Source organism: Malaclemys terrapin, chromosome 1 (genome assembly GCF_027887155.1).
Source record: "Malaclemys terrapin pileata isolate rMalTer1 chromosome 1, rMalTer1.hap1, whole genome shotgun sequence".
Classification (NCBI taxonomy): domain Eukaryota; kingdom Metazoa; phylum Chordata; order Testudines; family Emydidae; genus Malaclemys; species Malaclemys terrapin.
The window spans coordinates 42,847,190-42,864,509 of record NC_071505.1 but is presented as its reverse complement, the minus strand read 5'-3'; the positions used below and the strand labels follow the sequence as shown (position 1 = coordinate 42,864,509).

At 43.7% G+C, this 17,320-nt stretch overlaps 1 protein-coding gene across 6 annotated transcripts in view; it reads right to left on the bottom strand.

The window, feature by feature from the left end:
- Positions 1–17,320, bottom strand: part of CADPS2 (calcium dependent secretion activator 2) — a 576,541-nt gene that overhangs the window by 144,862 nt on the left and 414,359 nt on the right. For all 6 annotated transcript variants that reach the window (XM_054023205.1, XM_054023212.1, XM_054023223.1 and 3 more), the window contains one exon: positions 11,086–11,273. In XM_054023205.1, the coding sequence (XP_053879180.1) occupies positions 11,086–11,273 (188 nt within the window). The remainder of the gene's footprint in view (positions 1–11,085; positions 11,274–17,320) is intronic.

The window sequence follows — 17,320 nt, the reverse complement described above, 5'->3', positions numbered from 1 at the left end:
GGTTTTAGTGTTTTCTTGTTACATGTAAATATGTTTTTCACTGACAATTTCTCTGAGACTTATTAGGAGCAGAACTGGTTCATTGTATTGAAAAATATTCAGCTGTAAATTTCCTGGTAAGGTCAGATTTAGATCCCAACACATTATAAACCATCAGCACAATACATCCTAGGATAACTCCTTTTCTCAGACCATAGGTGAAGTCAATATAATTTTCCCTCTGTAACTCAAACAGACTCTTGTTTTTTCCCCTTTTTAAATGAATAGGTGCGATAAAGAGTCAATGTTTTTGAAATGAAATAGTCACCCATTCATTGTATTAAAGGAAAGACAGAAGAAAGGTGTCCCCACTTCTCCATAAGGCTCAGCCTCTGGAAAACATTTTCAGTGAGAAACTAGCACAACCTAGATCTTCTGCATAGTCTTTCAAAGCACCATGCCTGTCCCATTTCACTTTTGTTGTTGCTGTTGTTGAACGGTAGAATAATCTGAATGCTTATTAGTCCATTTATTTGGCCATTATCATGCATGGTAATACATAATCAGAGAGAGAAATGACGCATCAGTGGTTTGGGGTGCTGGCCTGGGAAACTAGGTTAAATTCCCTGCTCTACCATAGACTTTGGGCAATTCAAAGATTGTACTAGCTATGAATGCTACAAGCATGTATTTGACACCTTTATAATCAAGACCACAACAAATGACTTTCTAAACCAAAGCACAGCCATTGAGACAGGACTTATAAATCACACAGTGGGGTCACAATGCTGTTCTGTGAAAACAAACTGCTAAAAGGAGAACCAGTGCAGATCAAAGTGAGGGGGGAGGGCATACCCGTGCACTCAGCAAGGTCTAGAGGGTGCCAGTCCTGCAGCTAACCAAGTGAAGAAACAAACTGAGTAAGATGGAGTGGTGGCCTGGAATAGGGCAGTATCTAAAACATAGAAGGGAATCATGGGAGTCTCAAATAGGGACCAGATGGACACAAGTGAAGAATATCGCATGCCCCCAGCATTACCCAATGGACCTCAAAAAAGAACAGCATTAGATATCTTCTTGTGAAGAAAAAGAACATATCTGTCTAACAGTCAATGGTTATTTTTCTAAATTTGTGGAAATTCTGCATCTCACCTTAACCCACAAGATCTCATGGGTGGTCAGATTAGAAGAATTCTACCAACCTTAGAGGTAAATCATCCTGAATAACCCCATAACTAGGGCCCTACCAAATTCACTATTTTGATCAATTTCATGGTCATAGGATTTTTAAAATATTAAATTTCATAATTTCAGCTATTGAAATGGGAAATTTCACGTTGTTGTAATTGTAGGGGTCCTGACCCAAAAAGAGGTTGTGGGGGCGGAGGGTCGCAAGGTTATTGTAGGGGGTTGTGGTACTGCTACACTTACTTCTTTAATGTTGCAGGCTTTGGCACTGCCTTCAGAGCTGGGTGGCCAGAGAGTGGCAGCTGCTGGCCGGGAGCCCAGCTCTAAAGGCAGAGCCACTGCCAGCAGCAGCGCAGAAGTAAGGATGGCAAGGTATGGTATTGCTACCCTTATTTCTGCGCTGCTGCCTGCAGAGCTGGGCCCTCAGTCAGCACCCGCTACTCTCCCGCTGCCCAGCTCTGAAGGCAGCAGCACAGAAGTAAGGGTGGGATAGTATGGTATTGTCACCCTTACTTCTGTGCTGCTGCTGTCGGGGCGCTGCTTTCAGAGCTGGGCGCGCGGCCAGCCGCTACCGCTCTCCGGCTGCCCAACTCTGAAGGCAGCACAGAAGTAAGGGTGACAATACCATGATCCCCCCTAAAATAACCTTGTGACCCCTCTGCAACTTCCTTTTGGGTGAGGACCCCCAATTTGAGAAACTCTGGTCTCCCCCGTGAAATCTAGTCTTTTGTGTGCTTTTACCCTTTACTATACAGATTTCATGGGGGGAGACAAGATTTCACGATCCGTGACACATTTTTCATGGCCATGAATTTGTTAGGGCCCTACCCATAATGTAAAGGATCTCAGTCTTCCTCCTTTAACTGTTAGAATGCAGCCTGCAGCTTACCCAGACTTAAACCAGGAGACAATCTCAATAAAACAGAATGAAGAAAAATATAGTAAACCAGCTGTTATCACTAAATGCAGCTACAGCCCAAGATTCTACAGAATTGAGACTGATCAAGGTATTCAGTAGAGAAGAAAGAGGCAGCATCTTAATGTGGTTTCAACCCAGTTGAACGGACACATGGTCCTACTAGCAATGGTTCTGAGACCACAGCTTCCATGGAACGAGCCGAGAAAGATCACTCAACAGGAATCTCTTTCTTTCAATTTGATAATCCAAGTAAATCAACAAGACAAAACCATCCATCATGCCCGATGATGATCAGACTTGGATGAGAGATGAAGCTATTGCTTCATTCAAATGCATCATTTTCTGTTAAATCTTGCTAGAGATTGTTTATGCTGAAAAAAGGCGAAGGAGATTTCATGCTATAAGCCCTGTTACTTTAAATCTTAAAGGAAGCCAGGTAGAAGGATTAGGAGAAAGCTCTGAACAGAAGCTCTACAGTGAAGCAGAGTGAAGGAAAGAAACAGATTAGCTTTAGAGATAATATTGTTTTCTTTTTTTTAGTAAAGTTCCTGGATCAGAGTTTGAACAAAGCAACAGTTCCTGTGATACTTATCATTGTCACTTGACTGGAGGTGGATGAACACAATAAATGGTTCCTGTTACAAATCAATTAACAGTGAAAGAAGGTGAGTTAACGCAGTGGCTCTCTCAAAGCTCTCTCAATTTTCTATATGATATCCATGTTGATCTACAGAGCTGCAATTCTCTTCCATACTCATGCATACCTCTTCAAGTTAGTCAAGTACAGGAGAACTCAACAGCTACAGATTCATTCCATTTCTCACAAGACTGAAGATTTCAAAAATAAGGTAGAGAGAAATTACAAAGTTTTTGGTCAGACACTTTTCACCTACACTATCCATATAAGGAATGTATGACTCATCAGCTCGCTCTCAAGAGAGAGAGAGAGAAAGAGAGAGGGACAGAGATCTAATGGAGGGGTATTTTTGAAATTTGAATGTTTCAATTCTGCCTACAGCTCAGCAGGTGAAAGAAGTCACTTTGCACTTCATGTATTTCTCACCAGCATCCATTTCAGAACAAGAGGGACAGAATGGGAAGTCACAGCATGAGAACCAGACAGAAAAGAAGATGATGGGGAAGAAAACAATAACTCTGACCTGTGCTTAACACCCACTGCTGTTGTTTAGACTGAAATATCAACCTTCAGGACTATATTGTATTTACATAATCAGCCCATTTCACTTACACTAGAAGTACATGAGCATGAATAACAGCAGCAGTGAGACAAAATCACTTGTGAGATAGTGATCTTGACTGGGATCACCGAAAAAATGGTTACCTATCTTTCATAACTATTGTTCTTTGAGATGTATAGCTCAGGTCCATTCAATTCTAGGTGTGTGCGCGCCCACATGCACAGTTGTTGGAGACTTTTGCCTTAGCGGTATCCATAGACAGGTCTGGCTCCGGGCACCAGCAAAGGAAGCAGGTGCTTGGGGTGGCCAATGGAAAGGGGCAGCACGTCCGGGTCTTCAGCGGCAAGTCCCTCAGTACCTCTTGGAGTGAAGGACCTGCCGCCAAATTGCTGAAGAATGAAGCGGCAAGGTAGAGCTGCCGCCGAAGTGCCGCCAATCGCGGCTTTATCTTTTTTTTCTTTTTCTCCCCGATTCGCCGCTTGGGGTGGCAAAAAAGCTGGAGCCGACCCTGTCCATAGAGTTGGCTGTGCTGCCTTCTGGAGTGCCGTGCTCATGTTTCGGTATATCAGGCGCTACCGGCCCTACACCCTCTCAGTTCCTTCTTGCTGGCAACTCCGACAGAGGGGCAGAAGGTGGGTAATGGAATGGACATGAGCAACACATATTGAAGAACAACAGTTACGAAAGGTAAGTAACCATTTTTTCTTCTTTGAGTGCTTGCTCATGTCGATTTCATTCTAGGTGACTCACAAGCTATATTCCTAGATGTGGGCTTGGAGTTCACAGTCGTGCGGCTTGTAACCGAAGCTAGCGTCGTCTCAGGCTTGATGGGTAAGTGTATAGTGAGATGTGAACGTGTGAATGGACGACGAGGTGGCAGCCCTGTAGATATCTGGAATTGGCACATGGGCCAGGATGGCTGCCAATGAGGCTGAGCTCTAGCTGAGTGGGTGGTTACAATCGCCAATGGAGGCACCTTCGCCTGATCATAGCAAAATCGTATGCAGGCGGTGATCTAAGATGAGATTCTCTGGGTGGACACTGGACAACCTTTCATCCTATCTGCCACCGCAACAAACGGCTGTGTCAACTTGAGAAATGGCGTGGTCCTCTCGATGTAGAAGGCTAGTGGTCTCCTGACGTCCAGGAAATGCAACCTACATTCCTCCTCAGACTTATGAGGCTTTGGGAAGAAGACTGGCAAAAATATGTCCTGGCTCGTGTGAAATTGCAAAACCACCTTGGGCAGGAAACCTTAGACAAATGTGGGCGGTGGTGAGTGGGTGGCCCCTAACACGGGAGATCACGTCTGATACAGCTTGGAAATGGGCCTCCGGAAGGAAGGCTCTGGCCTGCGTGGAGTCGAGGACTGCCCCAATAAACTCTATTACATCCTGGTATGAGGGTCAATTTCTTTTCGTTCACTAACAGACCCAGGTCGCGACAGGTGGAACACACCAGACTGAGACGGTTCTGCACTTAATCCTGAGAACTGCCCTTGATGAGCCAATCATCGAGAAAAGAATAGATGTGGACCCGCCGATGCCTTAGGTAAGTGGCTACTGGAGCCATACATTTTGTAAATACCTGCGGTACCGAGGAGAGGCCAAAGGGAAGTGCCGTGAACTGGAAATGGCCGACCATAGAACAGAGGAACCAACTGTGTACTTGGAAGAGAGAGATATGGAAATAAGCGCCTTTCAAGTTGAGAGCAGCGTACCAGTCTCCTGGATCCGGAGAGGGGATGATGGAGGCCAATGAAACTATGCGGAACTTCAACTTCTTGAGGTACTTGTTGAGTCGCTGCAGGCCCAGAATGGGTCTTAGGCCCCTTTTGCTTTTGGGATCAGGAAATAGTGGGAGTAGAAACCTTTCCCCCTCATTTCCTGAGGGACCTCCTCCACCACCCCCAGTTGTAGGAGGTTGGCCGGGGGAGGAGGGGGTGGCCGAAGACTGGACAGTATAGCGCAATGACACAATCTCTAGCACCCAGCGGTCTGAGGTAACCCGCGACCAGGCCGAACGGTAGGGACGGAGATGGTTGAGGAAAAGATGAGGCAGATCTGGGGAGTTGACTGGGGTGTTGCTCTCAAGTGCACCCTCAAAACGCACGCTTCTGGCCCCGTGGTGGTTCGCCGGGCCAGGTTGCGCAGGGGAACGGAAGGAGGAAAGGCAGCAGTGACTAAAACTAGTGTCCCTTCTCATTGTAGATCCCTGCCAAGGCTGCCAAGACCCTGGTGGTGGGGGCGGCCGGAATTGATTCCTCACCGACTGAGGAGTATGCAACACCAGGGAGCGGAGGGTGGCTTGAGTGTCCTTCAGACTGTGCAGCCTCATGTCTGTTTGCTCTGCAAAAAGTCCAACTCCATCAAACAGGAGATCTTGTATCGAGGACTGCATCTCCTGGGACACACCTGTGATCTGAAGCCAGGAACTGCGCCTCATGATCACTGCCGAGGTGATCACCCTGGACGCCGAATAAGCCGCATCCGAGGCCATCTGGAGGGAACACCAAGCTGCTGTTGTACCCTCCTCAACAAGGTCCCCGAATTCTTGGGCCACCTCCTGGGGTATGGAGTCCTTACACTTATGGAGGGAGTCCCACAGGTTAAAGTTATATCACCCCAAAAGAACCTGGTGGCTTGCGATTTGGCATTGGTGACTGGCTCTGGAATATAGTCTCCTCCCAAAAAAGGTCCAATCTCTTGGCCTCCTTATTTTTGGGGGTGGAACTAGAATGCCCTTGTCTTGTTGGCTGCCGAAACAACCAACAACCCCGGTAGCGGGTGAGTGTATAAATATTCGACCCCTTGCGGGTACAAAATACTTTTTCTCAGCCCTCTTGGAAGTAGGTGGGATTGACGACAGGGTTTGCCAGAGGACTTTGGCAATCTTTAGGACCCTTTTGTGCACCAGGAGCGTGACGCATGTGGGGGTGGATGCAGAGAGCACATAAAACAAAGTGTCTGATTGCTCTGCCATCTCTTCCACCTCTAGGCCTAAGTTAGTGGCCACCCTTCGGAGCAGGGCTTGATGCTCCTTAAAGTCACCTGCTGGGCTAGCACAAGTGGGTCCCACCACAGCCTCATCTGGAGAGGATAAGGATGACTGAACCACCGGGGGAGGGCCCAGGGCATCATTCCCCATGGGGAAAAGGGGTCTCGGGATGGGCAACTGTCCCTCCACCTCAGCGTCTGATTGCACTTCGCACACCCAAGCCCAGGGCTGTTGGTGCAGTTTGGTGCTTGTCCGACGTGGCGACCAATGTTTGGTGAGACGGGGCAACTTCTTTTGATGAGAGAGAAGGTTTTGAGCTACAGAGCTCTTCTTCAGGTCTGGGATAGGTAGTCAGAGTGTCACAGCTAAATACAAGGTGGAACAGATTGTTTAGTATAAGTAGCTAAAACACACAGTCTGAGGAACCATTTTAGGTGAAGTGAAATTACATTATAAGATCTTTGAGGCAGGGACTGTGTCTTCCCATATGTATTTGTATAGCATTCAACACAGCGGAGCCCTGATCCTGGTAGCGGTGTCTCGGGTCTTACAGCAATACAAACAATTAATGAATACATTACAATTATTAATAATAAGCACAGTTTTCCCCTCTCCAGTTCAAAACCCACAATCTAGTCAGTTATGTAAAGTCTTGACAGAGAATGAACCTGTTTTCACAGAAACCTGTACCACATGGAGGTGCTCAGGACCTCTCAGGATTTGGCCCAAAATGCACCCCTTTTAGCAGTATAAGCAAGGTTTGAAATGAAAGTTCTCTCCTTCTGAGGTATAAGAACAGTTTCCTCCTTACTTGAGCCTGACCTCTCCCCTACCAGACTGCTACTGCTTGCTTGCTTCTAGCACCTAGCAGCTGTGTCCGACAGGTTGTTGAGCCCAGCTGCATGTGCTCCAGACAGTAGAATCCTTCCCTGTCTGCTTCAACATCCCTGCAGAACTGAAAAGGAAAGAATCTCAGCAAGGGCTGTCAATTGAAGCCTAGGCCCGATGGTCTATGCTCCCGCTCACAGATATATCCTGTGAACACGGAGGAGAAATTCCGCATTGTTCCCCTTTGCTTTTCCCCAGATCACTGGGCTGAACATGGGTCTTGCCCTCTTCAACAAACCAGAATCAATTCCCCAGCCATGCAGCTCTAGGACCTCATTGTGTCCCCTGGGTCCCATTGCTAAAGATGGATTCCATTGTACAGAGGATGCCTCATGGATATGTAAAAAGCAGTCTGAATCTGTATCACCTTTCCAGCAGATTCCATATAGAGTTATTGCAAAGAAAAGGGGCTGAAAGGCAAGAAAAACAATGTGCATCTCCGCCCAAATCTGCCTCCTGTCTAGCTGCTCCCCGCTCCCATAAAGATTTATAACCCCATGTAGGACATCTGCAATGTAAGGCATGGTGCGGCAGAGACTGCTGATACCAGCTTCTGCCTGGACGTTGGGAGAGCTGTGACTAGAGCTCTCTGCATTCACATCCAGGGTCAGGCCAGCATGGAGCACTGATTTTCTGACTGATTCAGGTCTGCTATGGACAGGCTCCAAAGAACGTTTCTGCTAGGTTAGCACTACAGTGCCCTTGAAAAAAGAGTTTAAAACAGATAACCAGGAAGGTAACCAATAAATGAAATTCTGGGGGTTCTGAATAGGGTGAAAAAGGAGAAAAAGGGGAACGGGAAAATTAAGAAGTGATCTTTCATAATCCCTCTGATGATTTAATGCTATTTGTTTCCAACCAAATAAATAAAATAACTCCCCCCCCCACACACACATCTGCAATGAATGTAATGTAGTTTAAACACGGTGTCTGTATAGCGTTTTAGCCCCAGATAAAGGGAGTAAGGCTTTCTCTTATATATTGCTGAGTACAGCAAATATCTAATAATAATTATAATCACAATGCATATTTTTAAAATATTAAATTGATATACTTGAAGTATGTATGTCTGAATGGTAGCTGATCTCAAAGCTTGGCCACCACATTCATGATATTCTTTAGAGTATTTGCATATAATTGTTGCATAAGGTTTGCTCTGATTCCACATCCTTTCACATTGTTGCAAAATGTTAAATTTTAATTAAGTGAATACTGTCATTGTCTCTTAGCAATATAGGTTGAAGAATTCAGCCAGGATTTCTGTTTTTGCTTTTTTTGAAGTGAGGAGCATGAATATACATACACAATATCTAACTATATCTATCTATTTCCATATATATCACTATGGTGCCACACAATAAGTTAGAAAACATGAAGAAAAAGAGACATCTTCATCTGATCATTTGACTGATGTCACTAAGGTTGCTTGCCATTCTGAAATAAACTAGTATCTAAAAGAAACAGGGATTACTTTGTATATGGACTATAGTTATGAACTGGTATTTCTATATCTCCCCCACTCCAAAGCTAGCATACCTTAGATGGTCTTTGTCAGGCTAGTAGCAGGTCTAAGGCCCTCCTAACCAAAGAAAAACCTCTGAATTCACTGCTTATCCATAATTTCTAAACCATTTAATTGGGCCATGAAAACTCTTTGTCTTGGCTCTGTGGTATTTCTTCTCCTCAGCATGACTTATAAAACTAAGACGTATAACAACATAGATCAGCCTAGAACTTTGGCCTATCATGTATTGTCTGTGAAATTCTTTTTCTCCCTTCCTGCACTTCCCTAGTGATGATGTAGATGAATGAGTGGATGTATTATCTGTGTATGTGTGTCTGTCATCCTCAGTGAGTGTCTCTGTTTCTGTCCTTGACTTACTTTTCTTCTTTTTCTTCTTTCTTTTTTCAATCTTTTTACAATGTCTCAGTACTAGTCAGACCTGTTCTGTACAACATTATTCTTCTTTTATACCTAAAACACTCATAAGGCTATTCAGACAGCATGCATTTGTACAGAAGAAATACATACATACATACAGAGTACTTACTACTGTGCAAAATAATGTGCTCCCAGAGATTTTTCCACATATTGCATGCACTGTTGTCCTTCACTCAAGTTAATAAATAAAAAGAAATATATCTCCCTTGCTTTTGAAAACTTGAAATAAGTTTGCGCAATTACCACTATTTGTCTCGTCAGCTTCACAACTAATAAAAAAATCTAGACAGAAAACTACATAGAATCAGACTTCTACAAGAAACTTACTTGAGCTGCCCGATGCTTCAAGAGTTGACAAGAGAAACGTCCTTCGACAGAGAAGAGGTTACGAAATAAAAGCCAGAAAATCTACCTAGCTTGTCAGCACGCAAGTTAAGATACCTGGAGAGCATCTCAGATACATCTCTACCCCTATATAAGGCTGTCCTCAGGAGCCAAAAAATCTTACCGCGTTCTAGGTGAAACTACGTTATATCGAACTTGCTTTGATCCACTGAAGCGCGCAGTCCCACCCCCCCGGAGCGCTGCTTTATCGCGTTATATCCGAATTCGTGTTATATTGGGTTGCGTTATGTTGGGGTAGAGGTGTACTTGGTGAGAATTTTTCCATTACACCTTACAGCCAAGGAAATCGCTTTTCCCTTGATTCCCCTGTTACCCCTTTGCATATCCCTCAGGTGCACAAATGCCCAACCCTCTTGATCCTCACCTGTGCCCCATGCAGCCTCAGAGGTTGGGAGGCTTTGTCTGGGAAGGGGGAAGAAATCCTTGGCCCCTTTAAAGATTTCACCCCCTCATGGACTTGAGGAGGGGGGCTCTGTGGCTGATTGGTTGGACAGAGGCTGCAACATAAGCCTACTTGCTGCCATACACTCAAGGGAAGGATTTATAAACCCTTCTTTCTGCCCAGGGGTGCCATTCTGTGGTGGGAAGAAAAGCTGCCTCTCTTGGGATTAGAAAAGGGCTGGGTTTTGAGGCCTTGATGTGGGCATCATGATAATTGCTTTTTTAGGGCTCAGAAGGAATTTTTTCTCTCACTGCCAGACTGGCCTGGGTATTGTGGAGTTCATTCACCTGCCTCTCAGCAGCCAGGGACCCAGTGGGCAGGTTGTAAAATTAATTGTTCTTTCAACTTGACAGAAGCCCAGTGCAGTTCAGTAGGGGCTCTGGTTTCCTGATTAATTGGAATTGAAAGGCAATTAGGAGAAGGCATCTCCCAAAGAAGATGGGGAATGTAGTTGCGGCTCCTAATATCCAGCATAGTGTGCATACAATCCCCTGTTCCCTGTCCCCTTAACCGTCATATGAGGGGAGGGCAATGGGGTCCCAGCAACAGTGCTGGGACCATGTTAATGGGGTGGAGGGCTGATGGCAACCCTCCACCAGGTGGAACGGATTAAAAAGGAAAGGTGACCGGCTCTGGACAAGTTATTGCCAGAGAGCTGCCAGATATGTTACTTACTAAAGTTATCACCTACTTAAATCACATTCCTAGTGTCTTCTCTGTCTTCCTGCGGTGTCTGGGACAAGGAGAATTCAGTAAAAGAGACAAGTTGACATGTTACAGGATGTGGAAGGAGCACCAGAGTTTACTGGGTTCCAGGATTGCTCAGGGTATTTATTCAAAACATCAGCTCACTAGTGCAACACAAAATGGGGAATGCAGAAGAAAAACTCAAGGCCCAGACACAATGCATGAGAAAACATGCTTAATAAAATGGAAATGATATTTTCTATAAGCTCCATAAGAACCCCAGAACCACTGCAGAAGCTTTTTATGAACTGATTCATTTGTTTGTTTCAAATATTAAATTTTGCTATCTGGTGGGTGCAAGAACCTATGTAAAATATTTTTCTTTTATCCATTCAGCCAAACCTAATTAATTTTACTGTGTATTTGCATGTTAAATTACCTATTGCCATGAACATGAGAAGCACAGAATGCAAAGCTGTAATGGAGCAAGGTTGGGTCAATGACAGCACCATTTTCTGAATGGTCCATCAATTCATTAAGGTAGCAGAGATGGCGGTGACAGCCTCTCACACCATAACGAGCACAGTATTCATCTAATACGAAGACTTGGCCTGGACTAAACCAACCCTGGAAGAGAAGGGGAAAAATACATTCTTTTAATTAATCAGCATTTTTCTCTTCATTGCTCTGCATTTAAATCAACCCAGCAAAGAAGAAACAAAAGCAAATAACATTTTTGTGTGCATTACAGAAACATTTCATACTAATCAAGTTGATGCTAATAACGTAGGAAATATATCAGAGGGGCTGGGCGCTAACAATGGCTCGCTTGATAACTGCGACTGAGTGTCATGGAGTAACTCTTTGCAGTTCTTCAGCCTTAGTATTACTGTGTACCACACAGCTCAGAAAAAAATGCACTGATATGGCCATGATCTTGTACAGAATCTAAAAATGTCACTGTCTGACAAATTATAAAATACATTAAATAACATGTATCAGAGGGATAGCCGTGTTAGTCTGGATCTGTAAAAAGCGAAAGAGAGTCCTGTGGCACCTTATAGACTAACAGACGTATTGGAGCATAAGCTTTTGTAGGTGAATACCCACTTCGTCGGATGCACGTAGTGGAAATTTCCAGCGGCAGGTATAAATATGCAGGCAAGAATCAGTCTAGAGATAACACGCTTAGTTCAATCAGGGAGGATGAGGCCCTCTTCTAGCAATTGAGGTGTGAACACCAAGGAAGGAGAAACTGCTTTTGTAGTTGGCTAGCCAGTCACAGTCTTTGTTTAATCCTGTGCCGATGGTGTCAAATTTGCAAATGACCTGAAGCTCAGCAGTTTCTCTTTGAAGTCTGGTCCTGAAGTTTTTTTGCTGCAGGATGGCTACCTTTAAATCTGCTATTGTGTGTCCAGGGACACTGAAGTGTTCTCCTACAGGTTTTTGTATATTGCCATTCCTAATATCTGACTTGTGTCCATTTATCCTTTTACATAGGGACTGTCCAGTTTGGCCGACGTACATAGCAGAGGCGCATTGCTGGCACATGATGGTGTAGATTACATTGGTGGACGTGCAGGTGAATGAACCGGTGATGTTGTGGCAGGTCTGGTTAGGTCCTGTGATGGTGTCACTGGTGTAGATATGTGAGCAGAGTTAGCAGCGAGGTTTGTTGCATGGATTGGTTCCTGAGATAGAGTTACTATGGTGCGGTGTGTGGTTGCTGGTGAGAATATGCTTAAGGTTGGCAGGTTGTCTGTGGGCGAAGACTGGCCTGCCTCCCAAGGTCTGTGAAAGCGAGGGATCGTTGTCCAGGATGGGTTGTAGATCACTGATGATGTGTTGGAGAGGTTTTAGCTGAGGACTGCAGGTGATGGCCAGTGGAGTTCTGTTGGTTTCTTTCTTGGGCTTGTCTTGCAGCAGGAGGCTTCTGGGTACAAGTCTGGCTCTGTTGATTTGTTTCCTTATTTCCTCGTGTGGGTATCATAGTTTTGAGAATGCTTGGTGAAGATCTTGTAGGTGTTGGTCTCTGTCTGAGGGGTTGGAACAAATGCGGTTGTACCTCAGCGCTTGGCTGTAGACGATGGATTGTGTGGTGTGTCCAGGATGGAAGCTGGAGGCATGAAGGTAGGCATAGCGGTCGGTGGGTTTTTGGTATAGGGTGGTGTTGACGTGACCGTCACTTATTTGTACTGTGGTGTCTAAGAAGTGGACCTCCCGTGTAGATTGGTCCAGGCTGAGGTTGATAGTGGGGTGGACACTGTTGAAATCGTGGTGGAATTCTTCCAGAGTCTTCTTCCCATGGGTCCAGATGATGAAGACGTCATCAATGTAGCGTAGGTAGAGAAGGGGCGTGACTGGACGAGAGCTGAGGAAGCATTGTTCCAGGTCAGCCATAAAAATGTTGGCATATTGTGGGGCCATGCGGGTGCCCATAGCAGTGCCACTGCTCTGGAGGTATATATTGTCACCAAATTTGAAATAATTGTGCATGAGGATAAAGTCACAGAGCTCAGCAACCAGTTGTGCTGTGGCATCATCAGGGATACTGTTCCTGACAGCTTGTATTCCATCTGTGTATGGGATGTTTGTGCAGAGAGCCTCCACATCCATGGTGGCTAGAATGGTGTTTTCTGGAAGATCACCAAAGCATTGTAGTTTTCTCAGGAAATCAGTGGTGTCACGGAGATAGCCGGGAGTGCTGGTGGCGTAGGGTCTGAGTAGGGAGTCCAGATATCCAGACAGTCCTTCAGTGAGAGTGCCAATTCCAGAGATGATGGGGCGTCCAGGATTTCCAGGTTTGTGGATCTTGGGTAGTAGATAGAATGACCCCGGTCGGGGCTCTAAGGGTATGTTGATTTGTTCCTGTGTTAGTGTAGGGAGTGTCCTGAGTAGATGGTGCACTTTTTTAGTATATTCCTCAGTGGGATCTGAGGAAAGTGGACTGTAGAATTTGGTATTGGAGAGTTGTCTGGCAACCTCCTTTTGGTAGTCAGACCTGTTCATGATGACAACAGCACCTCCTTTATCAGCCTCTTTGATTATAATGCCCCTCTGCTATGTACATCAGCCAAACTGGACAGTCACTACTGTGACAAAGTTCCTCCTCTATCTTGGTGGGTCCTGCGCTTATTGGCGGATTTTCCTGCCTCAGAGATTCACCATGTGGGTTGGGGAACAGCCCAGAGACCTTCCCCTCTGTAAGAACCCACAGTCCAGGTCAATTGGGAGGTTTGGGGGGAACCCGGGCCCGCCCTCTACTCCGGGTTCCAGCCCAGGGCCCTGTGGACTGCAGCTGTCTATAGTGCCTCCTGTTACTGCTGCATGACAGCTACAACTCCCTGAGCTACTTCCCCAAGGCCTCCTCCAAACACCTTCCTTATTCTCACCACAGGACCTTCCTCCTGGTATCTGATAACGCTTGTGCTCCTCAGTCCTCCAGCAGCACACCCTCTCACTCTCAGCTCCTTGTGTCTCTCACTCTCAGCTCCTCACACTCGCACCACAAACTGAAGTGAGCTCCTTTTAAAACCCAGGTGCCCTGATTAGCTTGCCTTAATTGATTCTAGCAGCTTCTTCTTAATTGGCTCCAGGTGTTCTAATTAGCCTGCCTGCCTTAACTGGTTCTAGCAAGTTCCTGATTACTCTAGTGCAGCCCCTGCTCTGGTCACTCAGGGAACAGAGAACTACTCATCCAGTGACCAGTATATTTGCCCTCTACCAGACTCCTGTACCCCACTGGTCTGGGTCTGTCACACTACATAAAAGGATAAATGGACACAAGTCAGATATTAGGAATGGCAATATACAAAAACCTGTAGGAGAACACTTCAATCTCCCTGGACACACAATAGCAGATTTAAATATAGCCATCTTGCAGCAAAAAAACTTCAGGACCAGACTTCAAAGAGAAACTGCTGAGCTTCAGGTCATTTGCAAATTTGACACCATCAGCTCAGGATTAAACAGAGACTGTGAATGGTTATCCAACTACAAAAGCAGTTTCTCCTTCCTTGGTGTTCACACCTCAACTGCTAGAAGAGGGCCTCATACTCCCTGATTGAACTAAGTGTGTTATCTCTAGACTGATTCTTGCCTGCATATTTATACCTGCCTCTGGAAATTTCCACTACATGCATCCGACAAAGTGGGTATTCACCCACAAAAGCTTATGCTCTAATACATCTGATAGTCTATAAAGTGCCACAGGACTCTTTGTCGCTTATTAAATAACATAAACACCTCAAAAAGCTGGGATTTATTAATGTAATTAATGATGAGCTAAAAAAGAATTTTAGAAGCAAATGTTATAGTGCCTTTAGAGGGATGGTTAAGAGACAAGTTCCAGGTGGCCAGTTCTCTGTGACTGCATACTTAATCTGAACGAGATGAACCACAATTTGACTGCTTATCCATCTTTCTTCTATAACATGCTTGTACATAACCATTTCAACATATATAGTGTTGTATTTATTCAAAGATATACAACCAGATGGTTTATAAGAGTACTCATGTGAGTAAGATGAGGAGGGTTTGACCTTTAATAGATATTCTGGTGCATTACTTGGACTGGAACACAGTGCCTTTTGGAAATGGATTTGAGATGATCGACCCCAAATTGCACAGACTGAGGGAAATGGGGGCATGTCTCTGAGGGAAGGAAACCTGAACATTCTCTGATCAAATTCAGACTGCAAAGAATTTGATTCCTGATCATTTGATTCATCTCATGATTTGGGGAAAGGTGCTAAAATAAACTTCCAAATACAACAGGAAGAGAGATTTAAACATTGGGGTAGAGGGTGGTGGTTGTGGTGGAAAGATAATAATATTTTTCTTTTTAAATAGCAGAACTTTTAACAGTGACTTTTTTCTTTTTTTAGTCATTAAAAGAGATTATTGATGAACATGTAAACTAAACTTCAATATTAAGACAATTTGAAAAAAAATAAGAAAAAAATCTTTCGGTGTAAATGACCAATGCTTCAGAAAGGTTTTGGATGTCATTAAATTATTACAGTGGTCTAGCATCTGAAAGCATCTCTTTTGAATTATATCCTATATAATCAAAATACTTCAATGGTCTTAGATATTTATAATTTAAATGAAATAGAAACAAAAATCTTAGGAAAGACTCCTGGAAAAAATATTCCCATTATAGTTCCAATTCATCCATGGTGTAACTTCACTGAAGACAATGGGGTTACAGCAGAAAGGAATTTGGCCCTATGTTCTCAGTCTGAGGCCTGGTCCCCACTAAGCCCCCACTTCGGACTAAGGTACGCAAATTCAGCTACGTTAATAACGTAGCTGAATTTGAAGTACCTTAGTCCGAACTTACAGCTCCTCTCGGCGAGCTGGAGTACCGGCGTCGACGGCGAGCACTTCCAGGATCGATCCAGGATCGATTTATCGCGTCTTAACCAGACGCGATAAATCGATCCCAGAACATCGATTGCCTGCCGCCGGACCCTCCGGTAAGTGAAGACGTCTTTAATTTAGGATTATTGTCTGACAGCTCCTCACAGTTATCACACAGAGTTGTCCAGTATAAAGCTCCTAAGGCATGATCCAAATCCCATTCAAGTCAATGGGAATCTTTCAATTGCCTTCAATGGGCTTTGGATCAGGCCCTTAATGTTTTTAGAGGAAACCTAGTTTTGCGATGGCACTCATATTACTAAATCTGATGGAAAAGTGTCAATAAACAAAGATTTTTCAGTAAAGAGAACATACTATTTTGGCAAAGAAATGAGAAATAGAGGTTTAATTGAATCCAGGTGATTAAATGCATCCATAGATTCATTATACCCTAATTCATCAAAATGATATTATTAACCAAAGAGATACTTTTCTTATACACGAACAAAATTAATTTATTAATTATATATTCCCACATCTTAATGAACACTTTAGTGGAGATTTTTGATTTATAATATTTATATATCCATGTAAATAAAACAAAATTATAAATTAATCAACAAAGGAAGCAGTACATTATCACTAGACCTGCTGAATATTTACATCTGAAAGTAGCTATATAAGAAATAGGAGTGCCATTTAATTGATTAAAGCCTTTAAATGAAGATCATCTTCCCATTATCCCTTTAATAAATCTATCACAAAATGTGTATCTTTACATATGTGTTCACACACGTACACTCATATGTATATATGCACACATATAATTATGCAAACAACTATGCACTAGATATTGTTAGATAACTAGATAATTTTCTGTCAATCAGATTTTATTTATTGCATAATTGCAAAAAAGCTCCCTACTGTTTACAAGAATGTTAAATTAAAGATGTTTAGTGCTGGTAATAGGTTTAATCAAAGACTATGTGTAATTCCAATTCTTAAAAATTAAGGTTTAGGTTTTTTTGTAGTCATATGTGTGGATAATTATATTTTAATTTATTGAAATGTAAAGAGGTATTTATTTTTTAAAATATCTGCAGTATATAAAATTTGAAATGTTCAGTACAAAGTCACCAAACACATAACTATAGCTATGTTTGCATTAACTGTTCCCATGTTAGCAGCCTCAAAATATTTCTTTAAAACAAAACGGGGAGGGAGTTAATACAATGATTTATTTCTCTTTTATATTCCAAGGAAAACAGAACATTCTGCATGCCCGTTCTGTTTATCAAAAGCTAAAACAA